Below are 19,971 nucleotides of genomic sequence, written 5' to 3' on the forward strand. Positions count from 1 at the left end.
CTGTTAAAAATTCATAGAAAATTTTAGTTGTAATTTTTTGATTCCATGGTGAGGTTTTTTGGTTTTATTTTTGAAGAATACATGGCTTTTACAATCATCTTTCTAAAACACTTAATAAGTAATTTAGTATGTGCCATTCCCAGCAATACATTGCAAAAAATAATTACAGAAAATCTACTGGTACATTTATTATTGAAAGTAACTTATAACAGTTTTTGCTATTTGTAGTCTTTCTCTTAGGGAACATTTTATGGTTCTTTAAGAGAACTTTATGTAATGCAGAGCAACAGAGCAATCAAAGCAATATAATTGTTAGTCCTTGACATCTGTTTTTCTTTATTTGATGTATCTGAATCACATTGAAAAATCTTTTCAAAAATTCTTAATATTTCACTACGCATTGTTGCACACAAAGAAGAAAAGAATAAGATTTATGTGAATTGCATGTGCAGTTTTACTTTGCTTTCCTCCTGTGAGCTAAATAATATTCTTATCAAAAGTTAGAGATATTATTTTCAATAATAAATGTTTAAAGGCCAAATAATGTAGTATAAATCAATTGTGATTGATCCCAGTGCTTTCCATATGAAAAATATATTTTTTATCTTTTGTAGGACTAGACAGAGAAACAGCACTTTAGGGGAGAAAGGGAAGGGAGATTATTATATTATTAAACATAGTTCATCCCCTGGGAATATAGGCAGTGGTTCTTTTAAATTTTCAGTAGATCTCTGAGTAGTTAACATTTATATGCCCAAGGCATTTTAATGACTGATTGTTGCATGTTAATTATTTTAAAATGTTCGAGCAGTTTGTGAATAGATAAAATATAGAATGACAGTAAAAAAAATCAATGAAATATTGAAAAATTTCACTAGTGAACACTAAAAGTGCATACTTTTTTATTTCAGAACTTTCAGCCAACACAGCTGCCTTTGCTAAAAGTGCTGCCATGTTAGGTAATTCTGAAGATCATACTGCACTGTCTAGAGCTTTGTCTCAGCTTGCAGAGGTTGAGGAGAAGATAGACCAGTTACATCAAGAACAAGCTTTTGCTGACTTTTATATGTTTTCAGAACTACTTAGTGACTACATTCGTCTTATTGCTGCAGTGAAAGTAAGCCTTATTTTGTAATCTTCCTTGAATTCTTTATACTTCAGTGTTTTGCTTATAAGAATATGGTATCCTATTAGGCATGCATTTAAGTGTGTAAATTACATAATAGTAAGTATAAAATGGCTTCAAGATGATTATTCATAGCTTAATATTCTCTTCCCCTATGACTTAGACAGTACAATAGACAGAATGGATGTTTTTAAGAGATCTAAGGATGCCAATTAAAATAAAACCATTACACACTTACTTATATATTTGTATATAGAAGTTTGCAGCTAACTGATAGCATTTGTTTACTCCTTCTAGCATAAGCTGAAACTACAGACTGGATTCTGTTAACCATTAGTAAATTTATAATAAGAAGCAGGAAAAAATCAGAACTGATTATTGCACGAATATGTTTAACGGTGGCTTTGGCATGAATTTGGACTATAAGCAAACATTCTGTGTTTATGTCACCATCTAATTATAGACAAGATGGGACTAGATTAGATAAAAAATTATGTTATCTAGTGGTAATGTTTAAGGATGAACAGTCTTAAGTTTCTGAATAGTTAAGAAAGTAATCCCATTAACTAATGAAAATTAGTATTTTATAGATAACACCAATATTCAGTTAATGAAACTGAACTGACTTATTTTATGTTACATGTTTTGGAATATACTTTTTAAGATCTTATGGTATCTATGAATTACTGTTAGGAACATTAGTTCTCATGGAGTCGGGAGGAACTGGAAGTTTACCTTGGATTCAAACATCTAGAAAGTTAAATTAGTATTTGTATTCAGAACATTGATGCAATGCATATTATAGACGATTCTGTTCTCAGGCTAATGATGACAGTTATTACTAGAGGGTTCTTAGCATTTCAGAGTGTTACTTTCTTAGGTTTAGGTTTGTCTACATTACCAGTTTTGTTTGTATTTATTCTTAGGTGTTACTCTTTCAGTTTTTGTTGAAGTGTAGTTGATTTACAATGTTGTGTTAGTTTCAGGTGAACAGCAAAGTGAATCCGTTATACATATACTTATATCCACTCTTTTCTTTTTTAGATTCTTTTCCCATATAGGCCATTACAGAGTATTGAGTAGAGTTCCCTGTACTATACAGCAAATTCTTACTACTTATCTATTTTATATATAGTAATGTGTATATGTCAGTCCCAATCTCCCAGATTATCCCTCCACTCCCTTATCCCCTGGTAACCATAAGTTTGTTTGCTACATCCATGACTCTACTGCTGTTTTGTAAATAAGTTCATTTGTCCCCCTTTTTTTTTTAGATTCCACATATAAGCCATATCATATGATATTTGTCTTTCTGTGTCTGACTTACTTCACTCAGAATGACAATCTCTACGTCCATCCATGTTGCTGCAAATGGCATTATTTTATGGATGAGTAATATTCCATATCTTTTTTATGGCTGAGTAATATTCCACATCTTCTTTATCTATTCCTCTGTTGATGGACATTTATGTTGTTAGATGTTACTCTTTATATTCCTGGCAGTTAATTTTTCTTTTCACCTATTTAATTATATTAATATATAGTTATCAGTTCATTTTATATAGACAACTTGTGATATACAGAAATTCAGTTTAGAGATAATGGTTCCTGTTTCTCACCTGCTCTCACCTCATTCCAGAGCTTCCATTAGCATGAGAGCTATTATTAAAAAGTATAACACTTGCAAAAAACCTGAGGGTTCAAAAAGGGACAGTAGGCACTGTCTGAGAAGTAGTACCTGCTGAGAAGAGCTAACCTGGGACAAGACTCCCTGACAGGGTAGGGAGTGTATGTTGGATGCGTATCCCTCAAAAACAGCTTTTCTCATAACTGCCTCTACCTTCTTACTGTTTTTTTACATTCCATGAAATTACAGTTATATCAGTGTTTCCTGGAATGTTTTCTACATAACACTGACACCGAAAGATGTGCCACAGTTAGCTGAGTTTTGGAGATAATGTATGCAGTATCCCTGTCTTGCAGATTCAGAGTGCATTTAAAAAGCTCAGGACTGTCTAGCAGTAAAAAAAGACATTTAACTTTATTTAATCCAGAGGCTTCCAAATTCATATGATCAGGAATTCTTTTCCAATTAATATATTTTTACATATATGCAACACACTTTGGGAAATACTGAATTAGTGATTCATTGACTAGAAGAAGAGTAAAGAGCTATGGTCAAGTTTTACCTTAAGATGAATTAAGCTCTTTCAGATTGATTTTCTACTGAAACCTAGCCCAGGTCAGCTTCATGAAGGAGTTGAGAAATTATGGAGTAAGATGGCAAGGCAATTTTTATGGTCTTTATTTTTTGTTTGTTTTTTATTTTAAACTAATTCATTTGTATTTGAAAGAGTAATACATGCACAGAATAATTCTAACAGCCCTAAAAGGTAAAATTTCTTTTTACTAAAACCTCTAGTTTCTCTTCCTTTGGTGAATTTCTGTTAGATGTCTTTACAGAATTAGCTGTGCACATTTATGAAGCTTATTTTCTCTTTGTTTTTCTTTCCTTCTTTCTTTCTGTGTTCTTTTTCTCAACCCCCTTCTCCCTCCCTTCATCTCTTCCTTCCTTCTTCAAAAAGGCACATACTATATACACAGTTCTTTGCCTGCTTTTTTTACCCACTCTATTTTAAAAAGATCTCTTGGGCTTCCCTGGTGGTGCAGTGGTTGAGAATCCACCTGCCAATGCAGGGGACACAGGTTTGTGCCCCGGTCCAGGAAGATCCCACATGCTGCGGAGTGGCTGGGCCCGTGAGCCATGGCCGCTGAGCCTGCGCGTCTGGAGCCTGCGCTCAGCAACGGGAGAGGCCACAACAGTGAGAGGCCCGCCTAGCACAAAAAAAATAAATAAATAAAATTAAAAAAATAAAAAGGTCTCTTTATCAGCTTACGTAAATATGTGTTGCATTCTTTTAAATGGTTGTATCATATTCCATCATTTAGTATATAGATGGACCTTGAATTTTTGATGAGTCCAATATTAAATATTAAGTATTTTGATAATAATTCTTTGGGCATAAAATTCCTAGAAGTAGAATTACTTGGCCAAAGGGTATATGAAGTTTAAATTTCAATAAACATTGCCATATTACTGTCTGAAGAGGTTATACCTCTTTATACTCCCACACCAATATATGTGTTGCTTCTTCTTCCACCCAATGATGGGTTTTTTTGTGTGTGTGTGTAAGTTTTAATTTCTTTAGTTATTGTGAATTTAAGCATCTTTACAAATGATAAGCCATTTGCATTTCTTTTTTCTACGAACTGTTTATGTTTATGCCCAGTTCTATTTTTTGTCTTACTGATTTCTAATACCTGTTTAACACTATTCAATAATTAGCTCTTTTATCCATATTGAGAGTACTTTTTAAAATGATGGTAATTTTGAAACTAGGAGTACTTTGGGAATTAGAATTTAGGGCCAAAGTTGGGGTACTGAGAACATGAGAAATTGGGGCCTTAAAGAAAGTGATGAAGTTCATCCACTCAGAATACTGCCCAGGCCTGGCCTTGTAGCCAGGGAACTCCTGTTTCCCTCTTTTGTACAGGCTCTGATATCTGGGACTCTATATTTTGGGTAATACAGTTAGTTAGCTTACGTGTATTAAGTGGTAAACTCGTTAGATGCATTTTCATGTATTGGCCTTCTGTGAGCCACCAGATTAGGGTCAGGATTGAGGGTAATAGCTTTCAATGTTTTTAGCGCTAGAATCTTCATAAGGAATTCTTACAGGGAATGCAGATTTATAAAATATATAAAATAATTTTTTTAAAAAAACAGTAGATGGATTCCCCAAGGAGTAAATCTTCATCGTTTGGCTATAAGTAATCAGCATCCTTTCAGGACTCCAGGAATCTAGGCAGCATACTTTCAGATTCACTGAATTAGAATATGGTATTAATTAAATTAAAATTGCAGCCTCAGATTTCCTGGTTGGCCAGAAAAACTGCTCCACAACTGCAACCTTGTCTAACCTAGATGAGCTTGCATATAATTGCGTACCATAAATTGGCGGAGGGTGGGGGATGTCTAAAGTGAATCATCAGTGTAAATGTATCCCTCTTGTAGAAGAAGTTGGTTGTACCAGAGTGGATTAGTATCTTGACATGCAGAGGAATACATTAAGTTATGATTTGATAGTTTGGGATTGACAGATATACACTAATACGTATAAAATAGATAAATAATGAGAACCTGCTGTATAGCTCAGGGAACTCCACTTCGCTGTACAGTAGAAACTAGCACAACATTGTAAAACAGCTATACCCCAATGGGAAAAAGAAAAAGATAGCATTTTTAGAAGATCAGGTATGGTTCTGATTCTTTTTTTCTTTTATATTCTGGTGTTACAAGGGTAGGAAACCAAATGAAGAAAAAGTTAATTCTTATGGAGTTAAGATTAATTTTTTTATCTAAAATAACCTGACTTTAGTAGATTTGCCTTTCCCATAGCTCCTGTATCTGTACCACAGTGAACATGTGATTTCTGGAATATTATGAGATAATAAACCAGGCAGAGACCAAATTAGTTTAAGTTGGTGTATTACTGAAAAGGCCAGTTGATATATACTAAGAACTTAAGCAAATATTGAAATTAAAGGGCATTTTGGTTCGCTGTTGCACTGTATTGGTACATATTTTAAATAATCAAATTGTTATTGAACAGAGGAATTTATAAATGAAGAGCTGATATGGCCGTGTTCCTTTAAAGGAAAACTAGGCCTAAAGTCTTAAATTACTTTTAAAATTTGTGTATGTGTAGGGGGTGAGGCACAGGGATTGTTTATTTGTTTTAAACGATAGTGACTTGTATTTGTGTTAGATGTGTTACTTTTGTGATTTTGGCCCAAATTAATTTGGCTGAAGCAAAATCAATTCATAATGAGAAATGTTTTAAGGAGAATGTAGTCTTTTAAACATAAGAAAAGCAAACAAGAGAACAGTAAGACTCACTACTGAGAGAAGAGAAATTATATGAGGTGACAAATCTAGTAAAATGAATTTAAATGCCTCTAGAGTGCATTTAACTTACTAGTTTGCCTAGGATGTCTCTTGTCCTGGCTAATTAAAATGTGTACGGTCTTTAAGAACTCTTTGGATTTGGAGTTTTTAATATTCTTGCCTGCATTTTCAAAATATTCTGTATGCTGTAAATACAGTCCAATTATGGTTTTTTCGTATTACTTATTATTATTTGCACTTCTGGTAGAAATCTAAGAGTTAATTAACTACATTTATATGTGTATGTTATCTAGAAGTAATCCATAATAGTACTTACTAATTATTAAACATCCATTAGGTTAAGTCACCATGTGTGCTATATACTTTTCATTTTATTTGTAGTCCATAAATCTGGATCTCATTTCACTCTTTTATATTTGGAAGAACTGTGGGTTATAGAAATTAAATGAATTTCTACAAGAACATACAGTGACAGAACTAGTATTTGAATCCAAATTTGATTTGTTCCACAGCCTACATCTTGAAAATACACTATCTGCGTGCTTTCTTCTTCATCAGGTTCCTATAACAGCGTGTATTAATTTACTGTTTCTTGATCCAAAAGCTCTCTATTTGGAATAAATGAAAATAACTCTGTTTCACCCGTGTTATTAATGCTTGCTTCATTTGTTCCATTAATAAATACTAAAAAAAAAAAAAAGAATATATCCCCAACATCAAGCTAGAAAAGGGATGATTGTTGTATTCCAGTCCATCAGGTTTTTTTTAATGAAATTTCTAATTACTGTCTTACATTCATATTTCATTTCGTTCCTCCATTCACCTGCTCTTGCTCTACCAAACCCCTTGAAGGAAGTCATGAAGTTGGTTGAATAGTTCTGTTACGGTCTTTTTGTCTATTTCTTCATTTAATTCTGCATACTAGATACATATATCCATTTGCGCTTTTTATCTTGTATAGGACTATCTCTCCCCCCGATCCCCACATTTTGTTATATCTTTACATTGTTTTGCCATTGGTAATCTCTTCCACCACATTTTTACTTTACTTTCTCTTACCTTATGGCTTTTCACATTTCCTATTTTTAATTTTTTGGCATATTTCCAACACTTAAATCTGCTTTTGATATTTTAGTAGGAAAACTTTCAATTGTAAATATGACACGAGCATCTTCCTATTAAATCTTTCTTCAAAGCATAAAAATCTGTTAGAAATCTTATTATACTCCACATTTTAAACCCTAAAAGTGGGACTTCCCTGGTGGTCCATTGGTTAAGACTGTGCTCCCAGTGCAGGGGGCATGGGTTTGATCCCCCTGGTCTGGGAACTAAGAAAAAGAAAAAAATCCTAAAGGCTAGTGAAATGGATTTTATATATAGTTTTGTTTTGGTTTTTTTTTTTTTTTTTTTTGGTTTTTTTTTTTTGTGGTACGCGGGCCTCTCACTGTTGTGGCCTCTCCCATTGCGGAGCAGAGGCTCCGGACATGCAGGCTCAGTGGCCATGGCTCACGGGCCCAGCCACTCCGTGGCATGTGGGATCTTCCCGGACCGGGGCACGAACCCGTGTCCCCTGCATTGGCAGGCGGACTCTCAACCACTGCGCCACCAGGGAAGACCTGTTTTTTGTTTTTTTATTCTGAGCTCTTATATGTCATCCAATTACCGGGCTTTTGTTTTTAAGCAAATGAATATGGACCTCTATTTTCTTTGATATTGGCATGTTTATTTTCAGTATCTCATTGTATTAGAGTAGTATATAAGTACTTGGTTTTATTGTTTTTAGTACTATAGCACTTCTAGTATTTTGAAAGTATTTCAGTGTTAATTCCCAGTAGTAATATTATGTCATTCACTTATAGGGTGTATTTGACCATCGAATGAAGTGCTGGCAGAAATGGGAAGACGCTCAAATTACTTTGCTCAAAAAACGTGAAACTGAAGCAAAAATGATGGTTGCTAACAAACCAGATAAAATACAGCAAGCTAAAAATGAAATAAGAGAGGTGATTAATATAAAATGCTTTATTTATCTCTTTACCTAAGTTTTCATGACTCATTCATATATGCATAATTTTTCATAAATTTTTTTCTGAACCATTCAACACTTAGCTATTTTTTCATAACTTATGAACTGTTTTATAATTACTTTAACATTTTGATCATCATTAAAATCTCCAGATCCCTTTGTTACTTTCACATAATTATGGAATTGATAAAGAAGCATACAAGGAAAAGATTTAAATTAACCTTGAATTAATGATCACACATTTCTTTTGAGATGGTTAATTTGATTTCAGATAATTACTTATTTTGTGTCTAAAATTGGTTTTAGAGATAGACTTGTCCCACATGTAGCTGTCCAGGTGACATTATCCCCCATATATATGTATTATATATGGTATTTTAGTAAATTTGTATAAGTTTATTATAATTTATACACTTTTTTTGCCATGCTTCAATAAGGAAATTGAAGAGGTAGGACAACCTTTATATTACTTAAAGTAAATGTACCTGCTCTTTGAAGAGTATGTACCAGTGTTTTGGTTACATAGTGGGAAAATATCATTTCATTGCTTAAGTCTTCATTTATTTTATTTTAGCTGTTCCATTGGTCACTAATCACAACGTTCATTGTTTCTGTAGTGAATTTAATGTTTATCGATAGGTGTTCAGTAGACCATAATTGCACAATTTTTTTTTAATCTGTACATTTCACCATTACAAAAATGTTTTTTAAATGTTTGTCATATAATTTTTCTAATTAATTATTTCCATGGGCATATAAATTGTGATGAACATGTATTCTTGAAATTAGCCAGTATTATTGATATATTTTGAAATAATTTAAAGGTATATAAAGAAATGAGAAAATTACACTCTAACACTACTAAATTATTTGATAGTGAATTTTATACTCAAAATCTTTTCATCTGAATTAAGGTGTGGAGACTGTAGTTCATTAAGCACTAGAATATCCTAATCGTAAGTCTGACAGTAAAATATTAATGGAAATTAAGCTGGTGTTCATTTCCAATACTGGAAAGTTACATACAAGTTTGAATGATGCCAAACTGGGCTTTGCCAATATTGAGCTTTCAGGATTTTTAGGCACTGCATTATAAGTCAAATGAGTGGTAATGACAGCTAGTTCTATAAATTTTTCCCAGACAAGATTTAAAAATTTGTACCTTTTTGTTTGTTTTTGTCAGTGGGAGGCAAAAGTGCAACAAGGAGAAAGAGATTTTGAACAGATCTCTAAAACAATTCGAAAAGAAGTGGGAAGATTTGAGGCAAGTATAATAATTTCACACTTTTCTTAACAGCTTGGTCACATTTTGCCACAATATCATGGTAAAATCGAACTTGGTTTTGTACTAATGGACTTTTTTTTTTTTTCCATGCATTGTACTTCAACAGAAACAACGAGTGAAAGATTTTAAAACTGTTATTATCAAGTACTTAGAATCATTAGTACAAACACAACAACAGGTAAGGTAATTTTTTATAACTTAAAAACTTCTAGAATTTGTTTTTGATATGCTTTTTTATTTTAAAGATGATAATCAATGAAATGAGCTTTACTTGAGAAGTAATAAATGGAGTAGAGAAAACCAAAGACAACGAAGGAAGAATGGTAGTAAAAGTAATTGGAAATTCTCGGGTCCTTTTTGCCTCTACTGCTAACCTCTAGGAGAGAGATACTCTTCCCAGTTTTAGATTATGAGAAACACTCTGGACTACTTTTCCCTTTTCCTCAGTCTTCCCAGTTTTACTTCCCTATTCATCATAGCTGTTTGAGTACATTCTTGTAGTAAGTTCTTCTCTTCCATATCAGATAGAACTTAAACTAAAAACTAAATTTTAAAGGTTTTTAAAAATATATTGTTTTGATTTTTCCTTTAGTTTGTGTGGGTTTGGTGTTGATTGTATACCACAAGTGGCATTTGTCTCCTTAAATAGAGAAAACCATGGATTTTAATGTTATATTAAAGAAAAGTCTAACAAGATAATATCAGAGGTTTGTTCCTGTGTATTTTGATATAAATTTGAGTAATAGATCAAATTATTTAATATCTTGAATAGAAGGATTTCTTCCACCAATTATTTTTAAACTATAATATCAATAGATTAAATTTTTAAATTAGGTGATAACATTATATCTTCAAATTATATTTGTTTTTTATTTTAAATACTTAGTTCATAAAGTCAGATTCCTTAAATATAAAAAGAAATTGGGGGCTTCCCTGGTGATGCAGTGGTTAAGAATCCACCTGCCAATGCAGGGGGCATGGGTTCGAGCCCTGGTCCGGGAAGATCCCACATGCTGCGGGAGCAACTGGGCCTGTGCACCACAGCTGCTGAGCCTGCGGTCTGGGGCCCGCGAGCCACAGCTGTTGAAGCCCGTGCACCTAGAGCCTGTGCTCCGCAACCAGAGAAACCACGGCAATGAGAGGCCCACGCACCGCAACAAAGAGTGGCCCCACTCGCTGCAACTGGAGAGGGCCCACGTACAGAGCGAAGACCCAACGCAGCCAAAAATAAAATAAATTTTTTTAAAAAGATTTTAAATGAATAAATAAAGCAACTATCTGTAAAAAAAAAAAAAAAAGGTTATATAAGCTTGTTTTTAAAGGAATTGTTTTAAACTTAGTGTTAGTTTATATATCAGTCTGTTCTGTTCTCTGGACTCTGGACTATCCAGGAAAGACTGGCAGCTAATTCCTTCCAGTATGTTTTCCCATTCTTGCTTGGATATATTTTCTTTTCTTCCTCCTTTTCTCATTGTTTTTGGCTAGCAATAACATAAAATGTGAATATCCTCTGAATTAGGAGATGTTATCACTTTATATTGGAAAAGCTCATTGCAGTTTTATTATTTAAGGTAATCTTATTTAACTTACACTAACTGTTTCTATATATACAATTCATAAATTAAAGAAATCTTTTTTCGATATTTAAAAAAATTTTTTGCTTACATCAAAAACTAAAATTACCTAGGAGTAATTTATATTTTTAAATAATTTATATATGAATTATATTGACAGACTTAATATAAGGGAATTTAGATGATCCCTTTAAGAACCAGACTTTAGTAAGTGTTAATCATTGTTAGCTATTTGTATAGATTTTTTTTTAAATGCTTCACAGGATATATTATATAAACGACAAAAAGATTATGAGAATGTCTTTTATTTTTTGTTATCATCCACAGCTGATAAAATACTGGGAGGCATTTCTACCTGAGGCCAAAGCCATTGCCTAGCAAGAAGATTATTCCTGTTAAGAAGATCTTGGATGCTTGTTCCAGTTATGCAGAATTCCATAGTGAAATCATCAAAAATCATCTAAATAAACCACTATATATTTTATGAATTACATGTGGTTTTTTATAAATATATATTCTGACATTTTATTACAAGCTGCATGTCCTGACCCTCTTTGAATTAAGTGGACTGTGGCATGACGTTCTGCAATACTTTGCTGAATTGAACACTATTGTGTCTTAAATTCTTGCACTAAAAAGTGCACTGCAAGGCCAGAAAATTTTACAATATTTTTTTCTTTACAATATGTTCTACTGTAGTATGTTCACCTTCTTTATGAAGTGAATTATCAGTGCATTAATTAGTGTTCACTTATACATTCCTGTACGGAAATGATTTTGTGATTACAGTAATAAAATGATATTCCTTGTGAAGTATTAGTAACAGATTATTTGGGTATGTAAACATATTAGGGATCTTTTAAAAGCATTTTAATAGGAAGAAACTTTTTCTTTTAGATGTATATAGGTGATGCTATGATCACTAATTTTTTTAATTCACAGAAAAAACTAAACTCTTTCATTATTAAATGACTCAATGAAGGTTAATTAAGTTTTTTTATCTCTTGGTTCAACTTTAGGGAATGCTCTTGTCTTGAGTAAGAGAGTAAATAATTGTCTTTGTAAGTGCCCAACTTAAGAATTAGAAAAAAAACAGATGTTTCTGTTACAGTTCCTGTGGATTTTGCTCATCTTCTATTACCTTCAAAGTCCAAGACTTTGCATATATTTAATTTAATCCTTGCCTTTCCTTTGTTTTTCGTTTTAAACTAAAAGATCATCTGTGGTCATCACTGACAAAGAATAGTGCCATGCTAAAATACCCTGTGATTTGATGAATAACCAAGGATAGTGCAAAGGAAATTTGAAGTAAAATGAAATTTGTCTTTGGCAGCCATCTCACCTATTTCTGTATCCTGTTTAGATGGCAATTATATAACCCTTAATGTTGATGAAAGTTTAAGCTGTAACTGGGATCAGAGTTATTTTCATTTTTAAAAAAGTATTCTTAAAGATGCCCCTCTTCTCAGGCTTAACAACTGTATCTCCCTTCCAGAAGAGTAGGATGTTGTATGTGTAACTGAGTCCTTTCTAGCAGCGCACTGGATATAATTAATATATCAGAGTATCCTCAGGATATGTTTTCTTCTACTTATTTTAGTTGAAATTTTAGGCCTACTGTATAGGTGTTGTTCATGTTTATGATCCTGGAACCCAGAAGAATGCCTGATATATAATAGGGAATAATAAAGACTTGATGAATTGAACAGGAAAAAAAAAATCCTGGGTGATGCAAGATAATGTTTGCTGTCTTAAGAAGAAGGAGAAAACGAAGCAGAAATAGTATAGTCTTCTGTTGTTGCTTCTCTTGGAGGTAACTTAGATATGTTTAAGAAATGAGTAATTCCTATTAATATGTATCAGATCCTATCTTGTTGTCCCGTTAATACTGAGCAAAATATAGGCTTACTGGGAACAGTTTCACTACAATGATGACCTAGTATTAGGTACATAGGTTACGTTTACACATAGGATAATTTAGTTATCCAAGCCCAAATTGTCCATTCTGCTGTGGTACATTTGTAATAACATTCAGTACCTCCAAATAAAATAATAAATATTTTCAGACTTGATCAAGCTGAAGAGAGTAACAGACCTGAAACCATTCCAGTTTTCTTTCCCCTTAACAACCATTACTAAAAGATAAAGAGCCTGTTGGAAATTTCAGGTAAATTATATGAACTTCTGATACCTATGAACATTTTAACAGGATTTACTTTCTTCAACACTACACCTATCTCCACCCATCAACCTTCACATCTCTTATTCATCTTACTAAAATACTTTCATTCTAAATAAATAGAACAACAAGAGCATTAATAGTGCTGATAACATAATCTTTTAGTTATAAAGGTCTGAGTTTTAATTTTTTTTTCTTTAACCAGATAAAAGTTAAAGAAGGACTAAGGCAGCATAGTACGGTGGAACAAGCTGAACTTGGAGTCAGCATACTTGTGGTCAGTCTTTTATCACTCAGTAGCTAGCTGTGTGACACATCTATAAAACAAGAGTATAAAACTGATTCCTGAAGTGCCTTTCTACTTTAAAATCTGTTGTTTAAAATATCAAACTTCAGTATAAATATTATTCTATTAGAGAATCAAATCCTAATCAAAACCACCTTCTATTAATAAAGCAAGGCTAAAGCAAAATAAATGTGTAAAAATATGATTTCTAAAACATAAAATAAGTTTTTTTATTGTATTTTTGGATGAGGTATTTTCAACTATCCATCTTGTTTTATACATATATATATTTATACTAGTGTCAAAATACCCTTGTTTCATTGTTGCTATTCTTTAAGCCTTTTTATTTTATTATTCAGATATAGCAAAGTTTTACAAATTCCTTGTACAAATTGTTTCATAAGTGGTTTTTAAATATAAAATAAATAAACCTCTTAGTAAATCAGGTTTCTTTAAAGGAAGGATATGAGATGAGTAAAGAAGGCAAATGATTATATCCCTTTAAAAAATACTTCTTGATGTCTAAGGGAATTATAAAGACTCTTTTTTTTTTTTTCCTAAAACATGTGACTAGTTATAAAGCTAAATGTCTACTTCATTTTCTTGTTATGGCTCCCTGCATGGGTAGTCATGTGATTAACAAGTCATAACTATATAGGATGAACAAAAGTCATCCTGTTTTAAAGGAAAGAAGGTCGCTGGTAGGAGAGAATGTAACAGCTGCGAAAAAGGAAGTGCAGTCACTAGCTTGAGATCTTTGGTTGCATTTCCATATCCACTAGCAGGAAATGTATATGTTACACTATCTCTCTTTGTGATGGAGGCTCTTTCAAAGTATTGAAAAAAAGAGTAGAATCACCATCACTCGCCTTATCCAAAATCTGGAATCAAATAAGTTTCATTTTTAATCCTCATAGTGAAGGAAATGGTTTCAAGTAATAATGAAGGTAAATGGTTGGACAGACACAGAAACAGCAAGAAGAGGGGAATTAAAATTGTTGCTTACTCTGCCTTTGTAATCAAGGCCATGAAGAGATGTCATGGTGATCTGTGGATGTGGTCCTTAGAGTTTAGACCAATAGAAATATAATGTGAGCCACATACATAATTTTAAATTTTTCTATAGCCAGATTTTAAAGAGTAAAAGAAACAGGTAAAATTAATTTTAATTTTTAACCCAGTAGCTCCAAAATATTTTAACATGTAAACCAATATATTAAAAATTACGGTGATATTTTACAGTCTTTTTCGTACTAAGTCTTCAATATCCAGTGTGTATTTTGTGTTCGGACTAGCCACATTTTAAGTGATCAGTTGTGACATGTGGCTAGTGGCTATGATTCTGGGCAGTGCAGATGTAGACAATGCCCTGGAACTGGAAATGGGGAGTGAATCCAACAGCTGTTTACCATCCCAAATCCTGTGAAGAATTCAAAACTAAATAAAAGAGACTAGTAGGTGTTGCTTTCAAAAACAAGTACAATTCAGGTGCAAGACTATAGCACAGTGCTCTGCAAGCAGTGGTCACTCAGTATCTACTGTGAACAAGTGGTAGCACTTTATTGCCTGATGGAAACAGACTATAGTACAACTTCCTTATTTTACAGATAAGCAAATTCAGAGCTTAAGTCACTATGATTGAACTGATTTTTCCTCTTAAATCTATTAATCGTCTGTGAACATTCTTCCTTGAAAATGTATGATAAACTTTTTGAGATTCCTCTTCTAATTAACATAGAATTCTAGGAAGTCCTTTGTTATACAGAGAATTTATTTCTTCAAACTGTTACTTCAGAAGTGGCTAAGAATAGAAGATTATACAAAACAGGAAAGTTGTGGCTTGCTCTAATCTTTTTATGCACATGAAGAAATTAAAAATCCTCATCTTCCTTTCTCTTGTCACACAGTCTTTTTTTAATTCTCAAAAAATTGAATATTTTTAAGTATTCTTAATTAACTGGGTTAAATGGAAACTTTGTATATAAGGACAATTAAGGTGAAGCTGCCCCCATGTTAATAAACAGAAAAAAATTTTTAAGACTAGTTAATGGGATAAACTGCCTTAAGGGACTACTTTGAGAAAAAAAAAGTTCTATTTTAAATTTATATATATGTAACTGTTTAATAAACTAAAATCAGACAAAGTTTAACAAAACTGAACAATAAATTGCTACCTATTGCTTCCATAGTCAAGTCTCAAGTTAATCTTGATTTTAACCTCTATTTATTTCCTAGATCTTTATTTCAACTGTTCTCACTATATGTGTGTATAAGTGTGTGTGGATTTATGTGTGTACATCAACGTGCATGTGCATGCATGACAGGAGGCTTTTTAACCAACCTTAGTTTCTAAATTTCAGTTAAAAATGTTTCTCAGCCTCTTGTAACTGAGACAAAGCAAAATGCTTATGTTTTCAGTTACATTGCTTAGGTGTCATTTTTTTGCCAAGACCAACTTGAGTTATCATGTTTCTGAAATCTATTCCCTTTTCATTTCTACTTTTTCTCTCCACAAGATCTTGTGATCGTGATAAAGTCCAAATTATCCAGAATCTTGTTTCAAACCACTTTTCCTGTCTTGATCCTACCCCCTTGCCTTCACCCACCCTTGGCTCTAATCAAATGCTGCCCCTGTCTTGTGAGCATGCTCGTCCTTTTCTGGCTCAATGCTGTTGATGTTACCTTGTCTGAGTTATCTTTTTCCCCTTTACCAGCAATTGGTTAAATCCTATCCAGTCTTTAAAGTCCACATCTTCCATATATCCTTTTTAGTCTCCCAACTAGAAGGACAAGGAACCTCTGGGTTTCTCAGCTGAACTCTAGTACTTTGCACCTTTCAGATTGGGCTTACCAATGTCTACCTTGCATTTATAGCTGTCTTTCTGCTTTGAGGAGTCTGTATGCTTCTTGAGGAATGACTATGCCCTTGTTACTTATTGTAAAACCTAGTATGGTACAGCCAAGAGAGTGTAATGGGGTGATTAAAAATACAGTTAATGCATCTGCCTGACAGTTTGAACCCTGGCTCAAGAATCTACATCATTGACTTTGAGCAAGTTATTTTTCTCTAAAACTTAGTTTCCTTATTTGTAAAATGGAAAGTAATAATAGTACCGTTCAGGTGCACCTTCAGGGGATTAAGCTAATTGATGTGAATTTCTCAGCAATAGCATGTGCTTAATAAATATTAGCTATTATGCATCCAGTAAGTGTTTACTGAATACTTAATCTCAGTCTGAACAAGGTACCTGCATTTTGATTATTTTACCAGTGTTTATGGCTTCTTCAAAACAATGGGTGTATATTTGACTAGGGTCTAGATGGGCTTACCAGAAGGGTTCCTTCTAAGAACAGTCTGCCCCTGAGATCTGCTCTTAGAGCCCGGAGGCTGAGGATCGAAGGTGGAGGGGAAGAATGCTTGCAGTCAAAATCCGTTTTTATTCAACCAGCAAAAGTTTAGAACTACCCCCCACTACAAAGATACACTAGTTAAATGAGCCTTGTCAGAAAACTAGAGACCTTTAGAGAAGCTTGGGGACAAAGGAAAGAAGGGTGAGATAGAAATGTAGCAATTGCTTAGGGAAAGAAGTTTGTTTCCACACACAAACACATGTAAGAACCTTGAATATGCTGCAGACTAAGGGAAGTAGTAATCAATGAAGAAAAAACATGGAGAATAAAAAGAACATGAGGAAAAGATACTTTAGGGAGATGGAAATAAGAATGGACAAGCGTCACTCATTCCTTCATTCACTCATTCAATAAATATTCGTTCAGTCTCAACTGTGTCAGGCACTGAAGCAATGGATTGGGTATCAGGAAAGAACAAGAACGTTGTCTAGGATAATGCCCCGATTTCTGGCTTTGATGACTTAGGAGGGTACTGCTGCTTTCATTAACTGAGATGGTATAGGAGGTATAGATTTGAGGAAAGTTATACAGGCATGTTGTAGTTTTAATTGAAGTATAGTTGATTTACAGTGTTGCATTTCTGCTGTACAGCAAAGTGATTCAGTTATATATAGTCTTTTGTATTCTTTTCCATTATGGTTTATCACTGGATATTGAATTTAGTTCCTTGTGCTATACAGTAGGACCTTCTTGTTTATCAATTCCGTATGTAATAGTTTGCATCTGCTAATCCCAGCCTCCCCCCCATGTTTTTGATGTACCTTTGGACACTCAAGATGAAAATGTATGAAAACATAGGCAGGACTAAGTATTGCACCATCAACTTAGAAGTGTGAACATGACCCCTTAAAACCATGATTGTTAATGAATGCCTTCTCAGAGAACAAATAGAATGTGATCAGCCTACTGAGGACAAAATTCCACGTACAACTAACATCTAAGGGAAGAATGGAAGTGAAGAAGTCAAGTAGATGGAAGGAGCCTCAGGAAAAAAGTATGGATGTTTCTTCCTCCAAACAAAAAGGAAGGGAAAGAAGGATATATTTGGAAATAATGCCTGAATGCTTTTATTTTCTTCGTGAAATAGGAAATTAAGCCATCATCAGGGAATGACATCAGGCCAAAGAAAAATGATAGATGTTTAGAAAACAAATCAAGAAGGGTAAGAGGGCTATGGATGAGTACTGACTTTCAAATAAGTTTGGAAATCATGAATTTAAAATGAAGTCAAGGGACTTCTCTGGTGGTCCAGGGGGTAAGACTCTGTGCTCCCAATGCAGGACGTCCAGGTTCGATCCTTGGTCGGGGAACTAGATCCTGCATGCTTCAACTAAGAATCCACATGCCACAACTAAGAAGTCTGCATGCCACAACTAAAGATCCCATGTGCTGTAACTAAGACTTGGTGCAGCCAAAAATAAATAAATATTTTTTAAAATAAAATGAAGCCAACCAAGGGACTTCCGTGGTGGTCCAGTGGTTAAGACTCCATGCTCCCAATGCAGGCGGCCCGGGTTCAATCCCTGATCAGGGAATGATCCCGCATGCCACAACTAAAAAAGATCCCACATGCGGCAATGAAGATCCCGCGTGCCACAACTTAGACCCAGCACAGCCAAATAAATATTTTAAAATAAATAAGCCAACCAAAGAAAGTATCAATTTTTTTTTTTTTTTTTGCGGTATGTGGGCCTCTCACTGTTGTGGCCTCTCCCGTTGCAGGGCACAGGCTCCGGACGCGCAGGCCTAGCGGCCATGGCTCACGGGCTTAGTTGCTCCGCGGCATGTGGGATCTTCCCGGACCAGGGCACGAACCCGTGTCCTGCATCGGCAGGTGGATTCTCAACCACTGCGCCACCAGGGAAGCCCAGTATCCATTTTTTCAGCCGTGAAAAAGCAGGACTTAAAACAGATTGTTGGGTTCATTCAAGATTAGGGATTGTTGGTGTGTGTGAGAAAAGTCAAGGGGGAAGGGATTTTGAAATGAGAATTTAAATGACTAAAAAGAGAGATGAAGGCAAATGAAATGACAGGCACAAATTGGGGAATGTAGATGTGGTGAGGTGAAAGAATCGTTTTTCTGGTAATAAGAATGAAGAAAGTGGTCAAAGGAGGAAACCTAAGTTTCAGAAATGACATTAATATTTAGTGTATTGCCACTTTTTTAAAAGAATAACTTCAATATGACAACTACGTAGAGCTCTTTAGTAGTGTGATGAAGCTAATTTATGTGGATTCCTTTAATTTACTTTTTGATTTGCTAAAGTATTGAAAGCTTTTTGCATATCAGCAGATAAAAATCGACTTTAATCTTATTTTTAGATTAATGTTTATCTCATCAAATCACTACATGGACATAGTCTGAAAACTAAACTAGCATCGGAAAGGCTAATTAACAAAATACAGTGTTTCTGTGCCCCACAAACTGCAATTTCCCCAGTCTTTTTCCTCAAAGATAACCTCTTTCTACTCTTAGCTGTTTCTTCTGCCATTTAAATACTTCATATTTCTAAGTAAAATACATATCCTGCTATCATTTGTATCACCAATTTTAGACATCATCCACTTATCTTTTTTATGAGAAATGAGAGTTTATTTCTCTTAGTCTGCCATCCGTCTGCTTCATACACTCATCTCCCACTTCCAATGCAGTTAAAATTTTTGGTTAAATGAGTATTCAATATTTGCATTTTTATGCCTTTACAAATATTGTTCACTGCTGAGAGTGATAGTGTATTTAATCGTGATTTTCCTCCTTTTTTAAAAAATAAACTATTTTTAGAACAATATTAAATTTACAGAAAAATTGTGAAGGTAGTATATACAGAGTTAACATATACTCTATACCTGGTTTCCCTTATTATTAACATATTAGTGTAGTACATTTGTTATATAATTAATGAACCAATACAGTTACATTATTATTAGCTAGAGTTCATAGTTAATTCAGATTTCCTTTGTTTTTGCCTAATGTCCTTTTTCTCTTCCAAGATTCCATCCAAGAGACCACATTACATTTAGTTGTCATGTCTCCTGCTCCTCTTGGTTGTAACAGTTTCTCGGAGTTTCTCAGTTTCCTTTTTTTCAATGACTTTCCTATATTTTTTTCCCCTGA

At 33.8% G+C, this 19,971-nt stretch overlaps 1 protein-coding gene across 1 annotated transcript in view; it reads left to right on the forward strand.

Moving 5' to 3' along the window:
• SNX2 (sorting nexin 2) overlaps positions 1-11,468 on the forward strand; it is a 55,215-nt gene extending 43,747 nt beyond the window's left edge. The window contains exons 11-15 of the mRNA XM_059060990.2: positions 912-1,117; positions 7,955-8,098; positions 9,305-9,385; positions 9,513-9,584; positions 11,308-11,468. Coding sequence (XP_058916973.1) covers positions 912-1,117; positions 7,955-8,098; positions 9,305-9,385; positions 9,513-9,584; positions 11,308-11,358 — 554 coding nt within the window. The 3' untranslated portion in view covers positions 11,359-11,468. The remainder of the gene's footprint in view (positions 1-911; positions 1,118-7,954; positions 8,099-9,304; positions 9,386-9,512; positions 9,585-11,307) is intronic.
• Positions 11,469-19,971: the final 8,503 nt, after the last annotated feature.

The sequence above is a fragment of the Kogia breviceps genome, chromosome 4 (assembly GCF_026419965.1).
Source record: "Kogia breviceps isolate mKogBre1 chromosome 4, mKogBre1 haplotype 1, whole genome shotgun sequence".
NCBI classification, from domain to species: domain Eukaryota; kingdom Metazoa; phylum Chordata; class Mammalia; order Artiodactyla; family Physeteridae; genus Kogia; species Kogia breviceps.